A 14,929-nucleotide genomic window follows, 5' to 3' on the forward strand; every position below is an offset into this window, starting at 1 on the left:
TCATCACCAAAAAGCCTTTGAAGACCTCAAGAAACAGCTATCCACGTCAGACGCTCTCCAGTATTATGATGTAACTAGGCCCGTTATTATCCAAGTCGACGCTTCACAAAAAGGACTCGGAGCTGCACTCTACCAAGATAAAGGGCCCGTCGCCTATGCCTCAAAAGCGCTGAATGAGACTCAACAAAACTATGCACAGATCGAGAAAGAACTGTTTGCTATAGTTTTTGGATGCAAACGCTTCCATCAATACATCTACGGGAAGACGGTAACCGTGGAGACAGACCACAAACCACTTGAAGCAATTTTCAAAAAACCACTATCCCAAGCTCCATCACGTCTGCAGAAAATGCTACTTCAGCTACAAGCCTATGACATCCATGTAAAATACACAAAAGGAACTGAAATGTACATTGCTGATGCACTGTCACGTGCATTTCCGCCGGAAGTCACCACGGAGGATTTCGAAAGAGAAATTCAAGACGAGAAGTACATACATCTTATGTCATGTGAGGCGTATGTCACTGACCGTAAGCTGCAAGAGATAAAGGAACACATTCAACGTGACATCACCATGCAAGCCCTGATCAAACAGATCAGGAGCGGCTGGCCCGAACATAGATCGTCAGTCCCACTAGTGTCTAGAGAATATTTTGCTTACCGCGACTGACTGACCGAGAATGAAGGATTGGTCTACGCTGGACATACAGTGTTAATACCACCAACACTCAGAAAAGATACTCTCCACAAGCTGCATCAGTCCCACCAGGGAATCGAGAAGACTAAGCAACTGGCAAGACAAAGCATCTTCTGGCCGGGAATGTCTACCCAGATAGAAGACATGATATCCTCATGTCCGACGTGTCTGAGACACCGCAACGCCAATGCCAAAGAACCTCTACACCCACATGAGCTGCCACAACGGCCATGGCAGCGCGTAGCAACAGACCTGTTCAACTGGAAAGGAAAACCCCACCTTGTAGTAGTTGACTACTATAGTCGCTACCCAGAAGTATCAGAACTGAGGGATGAAAGATCAATAACAGTGATCAACAAAATGAAGTCCTTTTTCAGTAGACACGGTATTCCTGAAGAGGTTGTGTCAGACAACGGTCCCCAATACTCCTCAGAAGACTTCAAAGTCTTTGCAAACAACTATGGATTCATACACACAACTACTAGCCCTAGATACCCCCAGTCAGGTGGACTACATGAGAAGACAGTACAAACTGTGAAGCGACTACTCGAAAAGGCAAGAGAGTGCAACGAGGATCCCTACCTAGCCCTACTCCACTACAGGAACACACCAATCAATGGAGTCGCACCAGCCCAAGCCCTTATGAGTAGAACCTTGAGATCTACAGTTCCAACAGCAGCAAAGAAACTACAACCATCTGCGATGGACCATAAGGAGTTTATTGACAACAGAATAACTCAACAACACAGACAGAAGGCATACTATGACCTCAATGCACAACCACAGCTTCCACCACTGCAAGAGAATGAGGAAGTCAGAATGAAGAAAACACCCGAAGCACCTTGGGAACCAGCTACAGTTGTAACTAAGCACCACACGCCAAGGTCTTATGTAGTAAAGGCTGATAATGGTACCCTCTACAGAAGGAACCGGCGACACTTAATGAAAATTAAGAGTCCAAACATTCCGGAGGAACCAGTAGAAGTCGACATTGAGGATACAACACCCACATCCGATCCTATACCTGAACAGAAACCAGAACCTGCCAAGATCAACACACAAGACCTAAAACCAAACATTAGGATGAGCAGTTTTGGGCGGTTAATTAAACCCAACCCAAAATATGCTACATAGACTGATTAATAACCTAGAACCCATGGATTTGATCAAAGACTGTTTTATCATTTATAAATTATATATAGTTTAGTCGTTGTTCCGGTTTATTATTTGAATGTTTATTTAGGAAAAGGGAGATGTAATATATGACGTAATGTTATATGATCCCAATGTTATCATTATATAATCATAGACACTACTTATTGTACTTGAGTAGTTATAACAGTGGCTTGAAATAAACATCTTGATTCTACACGATCTGAGCGACTACAACAGAAACAACCGCACAGTTTATAACCATTTGAAATTGATTACCACAGACCAACCCATGGTACAATTCTATATAGGTTAAAATAACCTATTATAGTGTTGTAGAAGATACTATAGATTGGTTATATAACCAATTATTTATGGTGTATTTTATCACCGTGACTATTGGTTATAGCAACCATTTGCTAATGTGTTTTTTTTTACCGCCATAAAAAAACTACCAATTGATAAATGGTCATTACAGCCATTAGCAATTGATTACCACAGATCCACTTTTTAAAACTTTTTTCAGGGTTGATTCAACCAATCCATTTTTACAATGTTGTCGGTTTGACATTTTGTAATATTTTATAACTTTTAAAGACACAGAAATTCGCGAAAAGAACATATTTTTTAGAAAAAGAATGAAAACGAAAAAAAAACAGGAACTATTACAAAAGGAAAGAAAAAGAACATTATGAAAACGGAGAAAAAATAGAAAGAGAAATACGAAAAACAAAGACATTTAAAAGTAGTTCATGAAGGAAAAGGAGAAAAAAATATCTTCAGTCATCTTTTAGCTACCATATGCAAACCTACCATGAATCAAGCAATGCAAAACTCAATACCACCAACAGCAACCAAATCTTCATTTTTGGGCTTGATAATCAATAATCTTAAAGACCCTAGCCGAATCAAAAGAATCGTGTCGCTTGTGTTATTATTTTTTTAAATTACCAAATGGTGCGTTTCTTGTTTCCAGCAGAAGCAGACCAGCGACTATCTCGTACACGTATTCTCCAATAGTGAGCAAGTCAAACATAAGTACGTTCTCATATCTCACTTTTTGATTCATGCTAATTTATTCATTAATAATTCATGTGAAGTAGAATCCATTAGAAAAGATAGGTTACCCTAGTTTCAGCTATTTATTTTTACAAGATATATTTCTTTTTTTCTTTATTGTTTTCGTGTATATATTTCTTTTCGAATTGGTGTCTATTATTATTATTATTATTTTAATATTTGTTGTAATGAAGTAAAAATTAGGATGGTCTGTAAGACTGCTATTGAATATTATCACTTAACTGATAAAATCAGTTTCGCAATTGTCATTGAAATTATGCAAAATTATTACAACTTTAAAATAGCTTAACATCCACGTGGAAAATAAAAATGAAAATAAGAAATGTATGTTTACATTTTCTTTTATTATTTTTTTTCTTTTTTCTTTTTTCTTTTTTCTTTTTTCTTTTTTCTTTTTTCTTTTTTCTTTTTTCTTTTTTCTTTTTTCTTTTTTCTTTTTTCTTTTTTCTTTTTTCTTTTTTCTTTTTTCTTTTCTCTTTTTTCTTTTTTCTTTTTTCTTTTTTCTTTTTTCTTTTTTCTTTTTTCTTTTTTCTTTTTTCTTTTTTTCTTTTCTTTTTTTTTTTTTTTTTGTTCATTATCTTCGATTTTTTTTTATTCCCCTAGCCACCATTGGGTATTTATTTTTATAATTGTTTTGCATTCTCTTTCAAACCCGAATAACTCAACTGACGACATTCTGCCATTCATATGTTTAAACAATCACAAAATAAATCGTTTTCTGGTGATATATTTTTTAAAATGGTATTTGTTATTTTTATGAAATTAATTTCATACGTAAACCACCTAGAGAGAGAGGGAAAAAACTAATCAGGCCAACAAAAGGTTATAGCCGATATTCAGTAACAAAACAAGGCTTTGTATACTCTTAATCATTCTATTGAGGATTTTCAAGCTTGAGGCAACATGGCATTTTCAATCAGCCGGTCACAACAGTATAACATTTTACCAAACTTAGTCTTCACGTTTTTCCTTCATGAATTCATCTGTCGTGAGATCATTTACATATGGTTTTAATACATTTAAAGCTTCAATCGGCGAATAAAATAACGAGACCAATAATTTGTAAGCACATGGATTCATTTTGTGACAGTTTGCTGTGAAATTTGACATTAGAAAAATAAACTATCCTCCCCGCCATCAAAATTTGTCCATTCAATATTGCTACGGGGAGGGGGGTTGGAGAAGGAAAGTTGAATTGGGCAGTCCTTAGTTGTCTATAGGTCTCAAGGTATTTAGTTTTCTCCCGATTGTTAGTAAGTAACATACGAGATATAACCAGCCGATCGCAAGTTGACCACGTTCGCCGAAAGGAATTATGGGTCGACTAGTTTTGCTTAATATTTTCTGGGCGGGCACTTAAATCGGTTGAAATGGAATTCCGTCATGAGTTCGACTAGCGTTTACGATCAATTTAATGAATGAATAATTCGTATTCCATGGGCTCTCTTGGCAGAATCATGGCAAATGCTAATGAAAATAAAATGTTGAACATCAGAAAAAATCTGTTAACATTACTAGGTCAGCTACGACTTCAAACTCACGCCACCTCATGTAAGCCCATACAAATTATGTCTCAAAAACACGGTTTTTGGATCTTTTCTCAAAATAATGACTATCTAGGCAAAAAACAGAAATGGATTCAGTTAATTCAACTATTCACGGACTGAATCATATGGTTTAGATTGAATTCTATTGAGAAAAAAGCCACCGTACGTTTTGAGTTGAATGTACGCTATTGGACGTATTTTACTAAGAGAAAATGCATGATATAACCGGGGTCAAGCTAGAAAGTCGTCTCTCCTTCATATAAAACAGAACCTGCCAAAAAAACAAACAAACAAAAAAAAAACAGAAGTGGATTTGAAAACCCCGGGCTTTCCTGAACATGTTGGTATATAATTCATAGGAATTTGTTAAAAATAAAAACCGTATTTTTGCTGATTTTATAAGCTCATACTATCTGTTGGCCTATACATTCGCCTCTTATGGTTACTTAGGTTTCGTAGCCTCTAAACACACGCTAAATACTAGTTAGCGAAAGAACAGAAGATTTGCGGGTCATTTAGGATGTTTTTTCACGCAGTTTACTTGTGCTATATAACTTTATTTTTAAGAACAGCCTTTTGCTTTGGAAAGAGAGGAAAAAGAGCGAAAAGGGCAAATATTTCAAATGTATGGGCAATTTTTTCCAATACCTCAATTCTGATTGGTTGACCGTGAGTTTGTTCTGAAGGTCAATCCAGCTGGAAGATGCAGCATGCATAAAACAAAACCTCACCAACTTTATTTGTGTTATACTGCCTTTTTTTGGAAGCGTACTTATTATGCCATGAAGAGCGTAAGTCCGTCCGTAAGTCAGTCAACAACTTACCGGCTTTTGGTATAATACTGTATTCGGAGTTAAACGAGAAATCAACAATATATTTAATCACAAGACTAGTACTAAACGGAATCAACGACGACGAAAAGCGACGTTGTCCGATGTTTCTTCGATATATTTTCGCGGCGACATAGGCGTTCTCGTCTACAGCTACTGACTATTTTCGTGATCACTCGTCCTGTTTTCGACATATTATTGATTGAAATGGTTTATCTACGTCGACCAGGTCCTACTCGAATTCTCGAAGTCCTGAATTCTCGTCCCTAATGATTCCCTCGAGGTCGGATTATTTTACTGAATAAGGCACAGCTACGTACAGCTTTCAAAAAAGAAGATTTTTTTTACAAGAGTTTGTTTGTAGAGAGTGTTGGACATCTCATTGATCATAGACTGATATTATCCAGCAGGATGACGATCACTTGCTTGAATTGAGTTTTTTTGGTGAATTTCATTGCATTTTTTCACTCAATTTACAATATTTTTTTGCATCAAATATAATTCCCAGCTTTCAGAATTGCTTTCAGAGTGTGTGTTTGTAGAAAAAATTTTTTTCTTGTCATTAGACTAAATATAAGCCTGATTCATCACATAAGGGAAAAAAGCATTACAAACTTAATAAAGGATGGAAAGAACAGAGAACAGAGTCTCCTCATGAATATCTAAAAGGAATCTACACAAGAAACCTCTTAGTTATAGGCAATTTTGTTTATGGTTAGTTTTAAACAAAAAATAATTTCGTCTGTTTTTTTTTTTTTTTTTTTTGTTTTTTTGTTTTTTTGGTTTTTTTTTTGTTTTTTTTTTTTTTTTTGCTGTTGTTGTTGTTTTTTTTTTATGTATATATATATATATTTCTTCTTTTTTCTCCTGACCTTGATTGCTTAACAATTAGACTGTGAGATGTGAAGAGCTTTAGGCTATTCGCCTGATATGTGATTATTTCATCGTACTTCGTACTTATCAAATAACATAAGGATCGTATTTAGTGTTACTTATTCTGTCTAACTTTCTGTAAAGGTAAGGAAAACTGAAAAATGCCTAGTTCAATAAAACAAAAAAACTGTAAGAAATCAAGCTTTGCAGCTAACCAAATTTTAAACGGGCCAACGTAAGATAACATACTGCATTCTGCATGCGAAATTAGTATCACAAGGTTAGGCCACGTGTAATTGATCACATGAACCGATTCAAATCAAAAATTAGCAATTTCCATATCGATCGAGAGACTGATTATGTACATGAAAAACTTTATGGTTCCAGATGGTTTCACGGTTTATCTACGTCGACCAGGTCCTACTCGAATTCTCGAAGTCCTGAATTCTCCTCCTAATGATCCCCTCGAGGTCGGATTATTTTACTGAATAAGGCACAGCTACGTACAGCTTTCAATAAACTTTTTTTTACAAGAGTTTGTTTGCCGTGAATGTTTTAAATTGCTTGACATCTCATTGATCATAGACTGATATTATCCAGCAGGATGACGATCACTTGATTGAATTTAGTGTTTTCGTTGAATTTCATCGCATTTTATCACTCAATTTACAATATTTTTTGCATCAAATATAATTCCCAGCTTTCAGAATTGCTTTCAGAGTGTGTGTTTGTAGAATTTTTTTCTTCTTGTCATTAGACTAAATATAAGCCTGATTCATCGCATAAGGGAAAAAAGCACTTAGAAACTTAAAGGAGCCGTCTCACCCAGGATGCATTGCGCTATTCCCTTTGCAAATTGTGACCGGATTCGCCATTTTCGACGACATCGAAACCAAGAGTATTTTAAATTACTACCAAATCCACTTCAAATCTTAAACATCGTGTTATTCACACCCAAAATTTGATCTCGTTGGTGTTGTTCATTTATCGTGTGTTGGTTCCCTGAAGTTATTTTGTATATCTCTTGGTTTTGTCATGTAAATTTTTATCTTTTTCTTGAGTGATCACAAACTTGTCAATGTCTTCGAGTATACCGGTTCGCGGTCGTCCACGGCGGAAAGAAGGCACGAAGCATATAACTTTTAAAAATTCTACCTACAAAACGTGGAAGGAACGGAAAGAGAAAACGGGGCTATCGGCTCTAAATAATAGCGACCTCGCCGAAGTTTTGCTTCATCGTGTGAACGTCGAGGAAACGGATCAGGAGGAAGCTGGTGGCGTCGCTAGTGGCAGAAAACGCAAAAGAACTTGTTAGCGTTATTCGAGACGATGAAAAATATTTTGTAAAACTAGAAATTTATTTCAATAAGCGTATCTTATTTATTTTTCCCTACAAAGAACCGCTGAGGACGCGTAAACAATTGTGGTCCACTCCGGTATCCACGAGACGAACTTTATCTCCAAATCTCTTAGCCTTATCTCCGATCGAAGTAGCGACACCCGAAATCAAGTGATCAAAGAAGTAATTTATGTTCATATCATTTAGTAAAATCGTCTTTTGAATCGGTGTCGAGTTCTTCCGACTCGGAAATATACGCTATTGGCGACCCATATGCATTGACGGACATAGCTAGGTATTTTTAAACTTTTATCCAAGTTTAAGGTGAAGAATTTATGAGTTTCCCTGTCTAGTAGTTTTAGTAGCAACAACACAGCTCGTGGACACGTGTGTGTTTGACAGCTCTCTTTTTCGATTCCCGTATGTAAATAATAATAGAGGCGCGCAATGCATCCTGGATGAGACGGCTCCTTTATTAAAGGATGGAACGAACAAAGAACAGAGTCTCCTCAAGAATATCTAAAAGGAATTTACACAAGAAACCTCTTAGTTTTAGCCAATTTTGTTTATGGTTAGTTTTGAACAAAAATAATTTCGTCTGTGTTTTTTTTTTTTTGTTGTTTTTTGTTGTTGTTGTTTTTTTTTTTGTTGTTGTTTTTTGTTTTTTTGCTGTTTTTTTTTTTTTTTTAATATATATTTCTTCTTTTTTCTCCTGACCTTGGTTGCTTAGCAATTAGACTGTGATATGTGAAGAGCTTTAGGCTATTCGCCTGATATGTGATTATTTCATCGTACCTCGTACTTATTAAATAACATAAGGATCTTATTTAGTGGTACCGTTTCTGTCTTAACTGTCTGTAAAGGTCTTTAAGGAAAGCTGAAAAATGCCTAGTTCAATAAAACAAAAAAACTGTAAGAAATCATGCTTTGCAGCTAACCAAATTTTAAAGGCTAACGTAAAATAACATACGATTACAGAAGTGCATTTCGCATGCAAAATTAGTATCACCAGGTTAGGCCACGTGTAATTGATCACATGAACCAATTCAAATCAAAAATTAGCAATTTCCATATCGATCGAGAGACTGATTGTGTACGTGAAAAATCTTTATGGTTCCAGAAAAAAATAACCCCATTGAACGAGTGGTATAAAGCAAAGTAAATGGCCATGTTTTTGACATATGGCTATATAGAAACACTTTTTGATCATTCAAATTAACACTACCAAATTACAGAGAAATACAATGATCTCCCTTAGCCACCACACGTCCTTCAACCTATTCACGTACCCAGACCCTACTCGTCAGCCAAATCGTAGGCTCTGGAAAGTCAGATAATTAGGGAGCGGTCATTATTTAAACCCGTTGGGGGGGGGGGGAAGGTGGACGAGAAAATGCCTGTGATACAAACTGGACAGAGAAATTAAAAACGATTATAAATGATCTAGGATTTAGTTTCATTTGGCAACAGAATTACAAATATGACTTTACAGACAATCACTTGGAAACAATTTTTAAACAATGTAAAGAAAGACTTGACGATCAGGAAATTCAAATTTGGTTGGAAAAATACACTGTGACAGTGGAAGAAAGGGCTCCCAAAAGAACAAATTAGAAACATATAGGTGCTTTAAAATAGATTACAAGCAAGAGGAATACCTTAGAGAAGTCAGCAATATCAAACACAGAATACATTTAACAAGACTTAGAATAAGTGACCACCCATTACCAATCGAAAGTGTATAGCAATAGCAAAATTTGTTTTTGAAAGTTTTGAAAAACGAAAAACCTTCATTAATGCGTTGGGTGGCCACAAAGTTTAAGATTCTCGATAAATAACAATTTGTAATCTTTGTTATCTTTATATTGTTTAGTTCAGTTTATTGTCTTTTAAGCCAATGTAAAACTGATTTACACGGTGACAATAAATTGCCTTTGCCTTTGGCCTTTGCCTTTGCCTTGCTTGCCTTTGCCTTTGCCTGTTGCTATATTTCTATTTCCTATTTCGAGGCCTGAGGGAGGGCGAGGTCTGAGGGCGAGGGGCTAGGGCGATGGAGTGGCAGAGGGCGAGGGCGAGGGCGAGGGCGAGGGCGAGGGCGAGGGCGAGGGCGAGGGCGAGGGCGAGGGCGAGGGCGAGGGAGGGCGAGGGCGAGGGCGAGGGCGAGGGCGAGGGCGAGGGCGAGGGCGAGGGCGAGGGCGAGGGCGAGGGCGAGGGCGAGGCGAGGGAGGGCGAGGGCGAGGGCGAGGGCGAGGGCGAGGGCGAGGGCGAGGGCGAGGGCGAGGGCGAGGGCGAGGGCGAGGGCGAGGGCGAGGGCGAGGGCGAGGGCGAGGGCGAGGGAGGCGAGGGCGAGGGCGAGGGCGAGGGCGAGGGCGAGGGCGAGGGCGAGGGCGAGGGCGAGGGCGAGGGCGAGGGCGAGGGCGAGGGCGAGGGCGAGGGCGAGGGAGGCGAGGGCGAGGGCGAGGGCGAGGGCGAGGGCGAGGGCGAGGGCGAGGGCGAGGCGAGGGCGAGGGCGAGGGCGAGGGCGAGGGCGAGGGCGAGGGCGAGGGCGAGGGCGAGGGCGAGGGCTAGGGCCGAGGGCGAGGGCGAGGGCGAGGGCGAGGCGAGGGCGAGGGCGAGGGCGAGGGCGAGGGCGAGGGAGAGGGCGAGGGCGAGGGCGAGGCGAGGGCGAGGGAGGGCGAGGGCGAGGGCGAGGGCGAGGGCGATGGCGAGGGCGAGGGCGAGGGCGAGGGCGAGGGCGAGGGCGAGGGCGAGGCGAGGGCGAGGGCGAGGGCGAGGGGAGGGCGAGGGCGAGGCGAGGGCGAGGGCGAGGGTCGAGCGAGGGCGAGGGCGAGGGCGAGGGCGAGGGGTAGGGCGAGGGCGTAGGTGCGAGGCGAGGTCTAGATGGCTAGGGCTTAGTTCGCTAGGGCTATTTCTATTTCTATTTCTATTTCTATTTCTATTTCTATTTCTATTTCTATTTCTATTTCTATTTCTATTTCTATTTCTATTTCTATTTCTATTTCTATTTCTATTTCTATTTCTATTTCTATTTCTATTTCTATTTACGATTGAACCCCTTTCCGAAATCGATATGTCGAAAGAAAGCTCAGAGGAGAATGAAGCCAAAAGAAAGGCCACAAGTAATAGAGTTTTTTCGGAAGAGGAAAAACTCTGAAGGCGTGAAAAAGAAAGGCAAAGACGAAGGAATCTCACCAAAGAAAAGCGGCAAGCAGAGAGAGAGAGAAAACGCAAATCCAGGCGGGACTTCGTTTATCAAAAAGACTTTCCCTCAAAACTTTTAATATTTCTATAGATAAGCTTAATTTATTTTAATGCTGGATTAAAAAATATTCGTCCTTTGTTTAGCTTTGTAAATCATTAACAACTCGGTTGTTTTTAAGCAACTATCATATGTTTTTCGTTCAAGAAAAATTTAGCTTTGTTTGCCTCCTATCGCGGGTCCCATCGGCAAAACAAAGTGAAGACTTTCATTCAATAATTTTATATCTTTCTACAGATAATTTATTTATATATTGAATGAAATGTAAAATTACACCAAACATTCAACTTTTTATTAAGTTGTTCGAGCTAGCCAATGATTATACAAATGAGCTTAAATTTGTGTTGTTGAGAGATGATATTGTATAAAGACCTTGTCTTTCACTTTATAACCAAGCTAAAAAATGTTCAAAAACATTTACAGATGCCAATTTATTGACAAAGAAATTAGTCATTGTGTATTTTGCATTATTTTCTATTTTGTCTCAGTAATTCGTGTCAAGTTTAATACTGAATGTAAACATTGCTTTTCGAAAACTTTTGTCGTTCGTGATTTTCGTATCCTTCTCACGAAAACACACATGAAAACTGGTAAAATCGAATCTCAAAATTTAGTAAAGCTTAGTTTTAAAGCTTCTCGAAAAGTAGTTAATTCTCATATGAAAGGAATAAAATTATTAAAATGAAGTAATTAAGAAAACTTTTTCCTTTTAACTGATGACACATTTGGTTTTAAATGTTCAGGGCCTTCATTTCTCAAGTTTAGTTAGTTGATGATCTCCAGGCAATTTTCTCTCTGATGCTACCAAAGCATTTGTTATTTTTTTATTTTCATTGCGGTAAAAATACATTTAATATAAAAACATCAAAATTCTTATGGTTTTTCAAACATCGTTATGTGAAAGACGCAAGTAAGCTTTAGTTTTTTCTCACCTTAACCAGTTTTCAAGTCTGTTTTATAGTCCTGATTTGTCCTACAAGAATCGGGAATCTCCAAAATTTCGATTTCAATGAAAGACATCCAAGGTAAATTTCACTAAACCTGATATTTTGTTGGATTGTCTGTAGTTATCTTTCGTTTTTTAAAGTAAAATTAAACAGGAATTTAAAGCTTAAAAATGCCGGCCATGGCAAAAAAACGTTGTCGAAGAATCTTCATGAAAGAATAAAAATAGCCCGTGGGGTGGCTGGTGGTGTGTTGTGTTCAAAATTACTAAGTGGGATGTAATATTTCAAATCCGACAATGAGGACAGGACGGGATTTCAAGTCCGCGCAATTAGTTCCAGTCCGAGGCGAAGCCGAGGACTGGAACTAATTGCAAGGACTTTGAAATCCCGTCCAGTCCGATTTGGAGGATTTGAAATGACTTCTCATACTCATTAATTATTCGGGAGGGATGTTGTTTTTATCTTGTATTTATTTCATTGTATATGATCTTCGCTCCATTCACCTAGTTGTAATAATGACAATCTTTTGTTTTGTAATGGTTTCATTTTGCTTTCATCCTTTGGGATTTCTTAAGATAAATGCTATCTGAATTACTTATGCAAATAGCAGTTATTTTTCTCTGAATGTATTCATTTCAACATGGCTTCTCGTCAAAGAGACAGCGATGAAGAAGCGGAGCTTCTACCTTTAAAACGCTTTCGAAAAGTGAAAAGTCAAGCCCAAGAAGAAGAACTTTTGCAAAAAGCTGTGCCAATTTCAACCCGTTACAAGAATAACTGGGCTGTAAATATTTTTGAAGAATGGAGGCAAAGTAGAGAAAACAAAGTGGCAAGTTTGGAGTCTACCTCCATGGATGTCTCGCTAGAGAGCATTCAAAATTTGGATATTGAGGCATGGGAAACTATGACAGTTCCATCCCTAAACTTCTGGCTTGGCAAATTTGTTGAAGAAGCAGCAAACAAGAAAGGTTCGCCATGTCCTGCTCGTACGCTTTATCAGCTTATCGCTAGCCTTAAACGCCACCTAGAGTCGAAAAACCGAAACGACGTCAATATGCTTGACAAGTCTAACATGTGGTGAGTTAATTAGAAACTTTCTGTTTATTTGCTTTACTTTGCACATGAATAAAACCTTATATTATTCTAACTGAACGTTTTTCTTTTAGTTTTTCTGGACTGAGAAAAATTCTGGATGCAGAGATGAAAAGTGTCCACGCCGAAGGGGTTACTAATAGAAAGGAAGAAAAAGAGGTGATTACAGAAGAAGAGGAAGAGACGATGTGGAGGAAAGGAGTACTAGGCCAGTCAACAGCTAAGATTTTGCTTAATACAGTGTACTTTTATAATGGTAAACTATTTGGCATGCGTTCTCAAGAACATAGGCAATTAAGGATTAGCGATATCGAAATAGAAGGCGATAATACCATAATTTATCGTGAAAATTCTTCCAAAACATTTCATGGTGGCATAGCAGATTTGAAAAAGAAAGCGAGAGTGATTAAACATGTTTGCCACGAAAAGGGCAATGAGAGCCACGAGCGTTGCTTGGTTAAGATTTATAATCGGTATTTTGACCTCGTAAACAATCTTCGTGTTAAAGCAAAAGGTTTCTATTTTCAGCCATATAAGGACGGAAAATTTGCGTACAAAAACTGTGTTGTAGGAATTCATACTCTCAATGAAATTCTTCCTAGTTTGTGCTTGGCAATTGGCAGTAAAAGGAAAACTAGCCATAGTCTTCGCGTTACATGTGTTAGCAAACTGTTTAATGCAAGTGTTGACGAAAAGCTTATAAGAAGCAGAAGTGGTCACGTTAGTGATGCTCTTTTGGCATATGAAAAAAGTAGCAAGGAGCAGGAGCAAAAAGTTTCTAACATTTTGAACCCACCAGCTCAGCCAAAACAGGTTTCATCTGAGTCAAAGAATGAAATTAAGGGAAGTGAAATTAAGAATGATATAGAAATGCCTGTATTTGATATCAATGAATTAAAATCTATATTTAATGATATCACTGGTTATGAGCACGAAGCTCAGTTAAATGAAAATACATGTTCTAATTTTTGGAGCTTTTCTTCTGACGGGCCTATCAATATATCTGGCAACTGTAATGTTACAATCAACCAGTTCAAAATCTAGCTTGCGCTTGAATGAATGCTAAAACTTATATTTATACTTATAGAAAATGCTAAGTTTACGATAGCAAATTGTTTTGAAATTTCATTAATATCTAAGTAAGTTGTTAAACGAAGTGTTGAGTATATTTGCAACTATTATTGATTATAGTTTATTGGTAATAACTTCTGAAATAAATGCTTGATGAATTAAATTTTCTGTTTTCATCTTTCTATATATTGACTTGATTCAATGCTTGGACTGAATTAATTTTGTTCCAGTCCTTGGACTGAATTAATTTTGATCCAGTCCTTGGACTGAATTAATTTCTTTTGTTCCAATTCATCAGCCCCACCTCTTCCCTGCTGATATCAAAACCCTCCCCGGCTTTAAGACACTTGACCTAGTTTCAAGATACATCATGTGACCAGGTACGAGGTAATCGATTGGCTAGTTACCTCATGAATAATTAATGAGTATGAGAAGGTATAATCGCGCATAAAAAACAATGTACTGCATTTTGATTCGATTTCAATGCATGGTTTTTATTATGGGATACGTTATCTTCATCTCGAATAAAAATAATTGACGATTTTTTTCCCGATCTTATTTTTACCTTTCAGATTCATTCAAATTGGGCTCCCTGGCTCCCTAATTTCGTATCGGGAGCTCCGCTTTTAGGCAGTGCCTAAATATATATATCATCCAGCCAATGGAAATTTTGCGTTGTGTAGGCAACGCGTAATTCGTTTCGATAGTTTATTTCAAGAACGAAGGCTTAAAACTTTGCCATGGACATTAATAATAAATCATCCTTATTGAGTCATCCACTGTCACAATCAGTGGTTTACAGAAGTGTCCTCACAATTAAAATATTAAAATATTAACGATAAATCAATGATAGCGGAGCTCCCGCGGAGCACCATAGGTATAGAATGTGGTAAACTATCCAACCCAGTTTTCGTGATCATCGCATGGGAACCCTGTGCGTAACGCTAAAAGTGTCGCTCGTCAGGTGTACATCGCGTTTCTGATTGGACGAGCTTTCAAATTACACGTCACTAGGACCAAGACGACTTTATTTAACGAGCTT

The 14,929-nt window shown here is 38.1% G+C and overlaps 2 protein-coding genes across 3 annotated transcripts in view; one reads left to right on the plus strand and one right to left on the minus strand.

Annotated features, from left to right (window-relative positions):
- LOC116304961 (polyunsaturated fatty acid 5-lipoxygenase-like) overlaps positions 1-14,929 on the minus strand; it is a 44,611-nt gene that overhangs the window by 19,590 nt on the left and 10,092 nt on the right. Inside the window, exon 1 of one of the 2 annotated variants that reach the window (XM_089032398.1) lies at positions 2,663-2,850. The exons of the other annotated variant lie outside the window; for it this stretch is intronic. Coding sequence (XP_088888524.1) covers positions 2,663-2,715 — 53 coding nt within the window. The 5' untranslated portion in view covers positions 2,716-2,850. Of the gene's footprint in view, positions 1-2,662; positions 2,851-14,929 lie in introns of those variants that run through there. 2 annotated transcript variants of the gene reach the window in all.
- LOC148909726 (zinc finger MYM-type protein 2-like) lies at positions 12,288-14,054 on the plus strand. Its single transcript, XM_089033228.1, has 2 exons — positions 12,288-12,801; positions 12,891-14,054. Exons 1-2 carry the CDS (start codon positions 12,365-12,367, stop codon positions 13,858-13,860), a joined length of 1,407 nt encoding a protein of 468 aa, XP_088889354.1. The 5' UTR covers positions 12,288-12,364; the 3' UTR covers positions 13,861-14,054.

Source organism: Actinia tenebrosa, unplaced genomic scaffold (assembly GCF_029948245.1).
Source record: "Actinia tenebrosa isolate PJP-AT-01 unplaced genomic scaffold, QUT_ActTen_1.0 PGA_scaffold1__47_contigs__length_23844297, whole genome shotgun sequence".
Lineage (NCBI taxonomy): Eukaryota > Metazoa > Cnidaria > Anthozoa > Actiniaria > Actiniidae > Actinia > Actinia tenebrosa.

What these genes read in the sequence shown, in the direction of transcription:
- LOC148909726 (XM_089033228.1), top strand. Translation starts at nt 12,365, where the DNA reads ATGGCTTCTCGTCAAAGAGACAGCGATGAAGAAGCGGAGCTTCTACCT. An exon ending in CTTGACAAGTCTAACATGTG is followed by an intron (nt 12,802 to 12,890) that starts GTGAGTTAATTA and finishes TTTTTCTTTTAG; the next exon opens with TTTTTCTGGACTGAGAAAAA.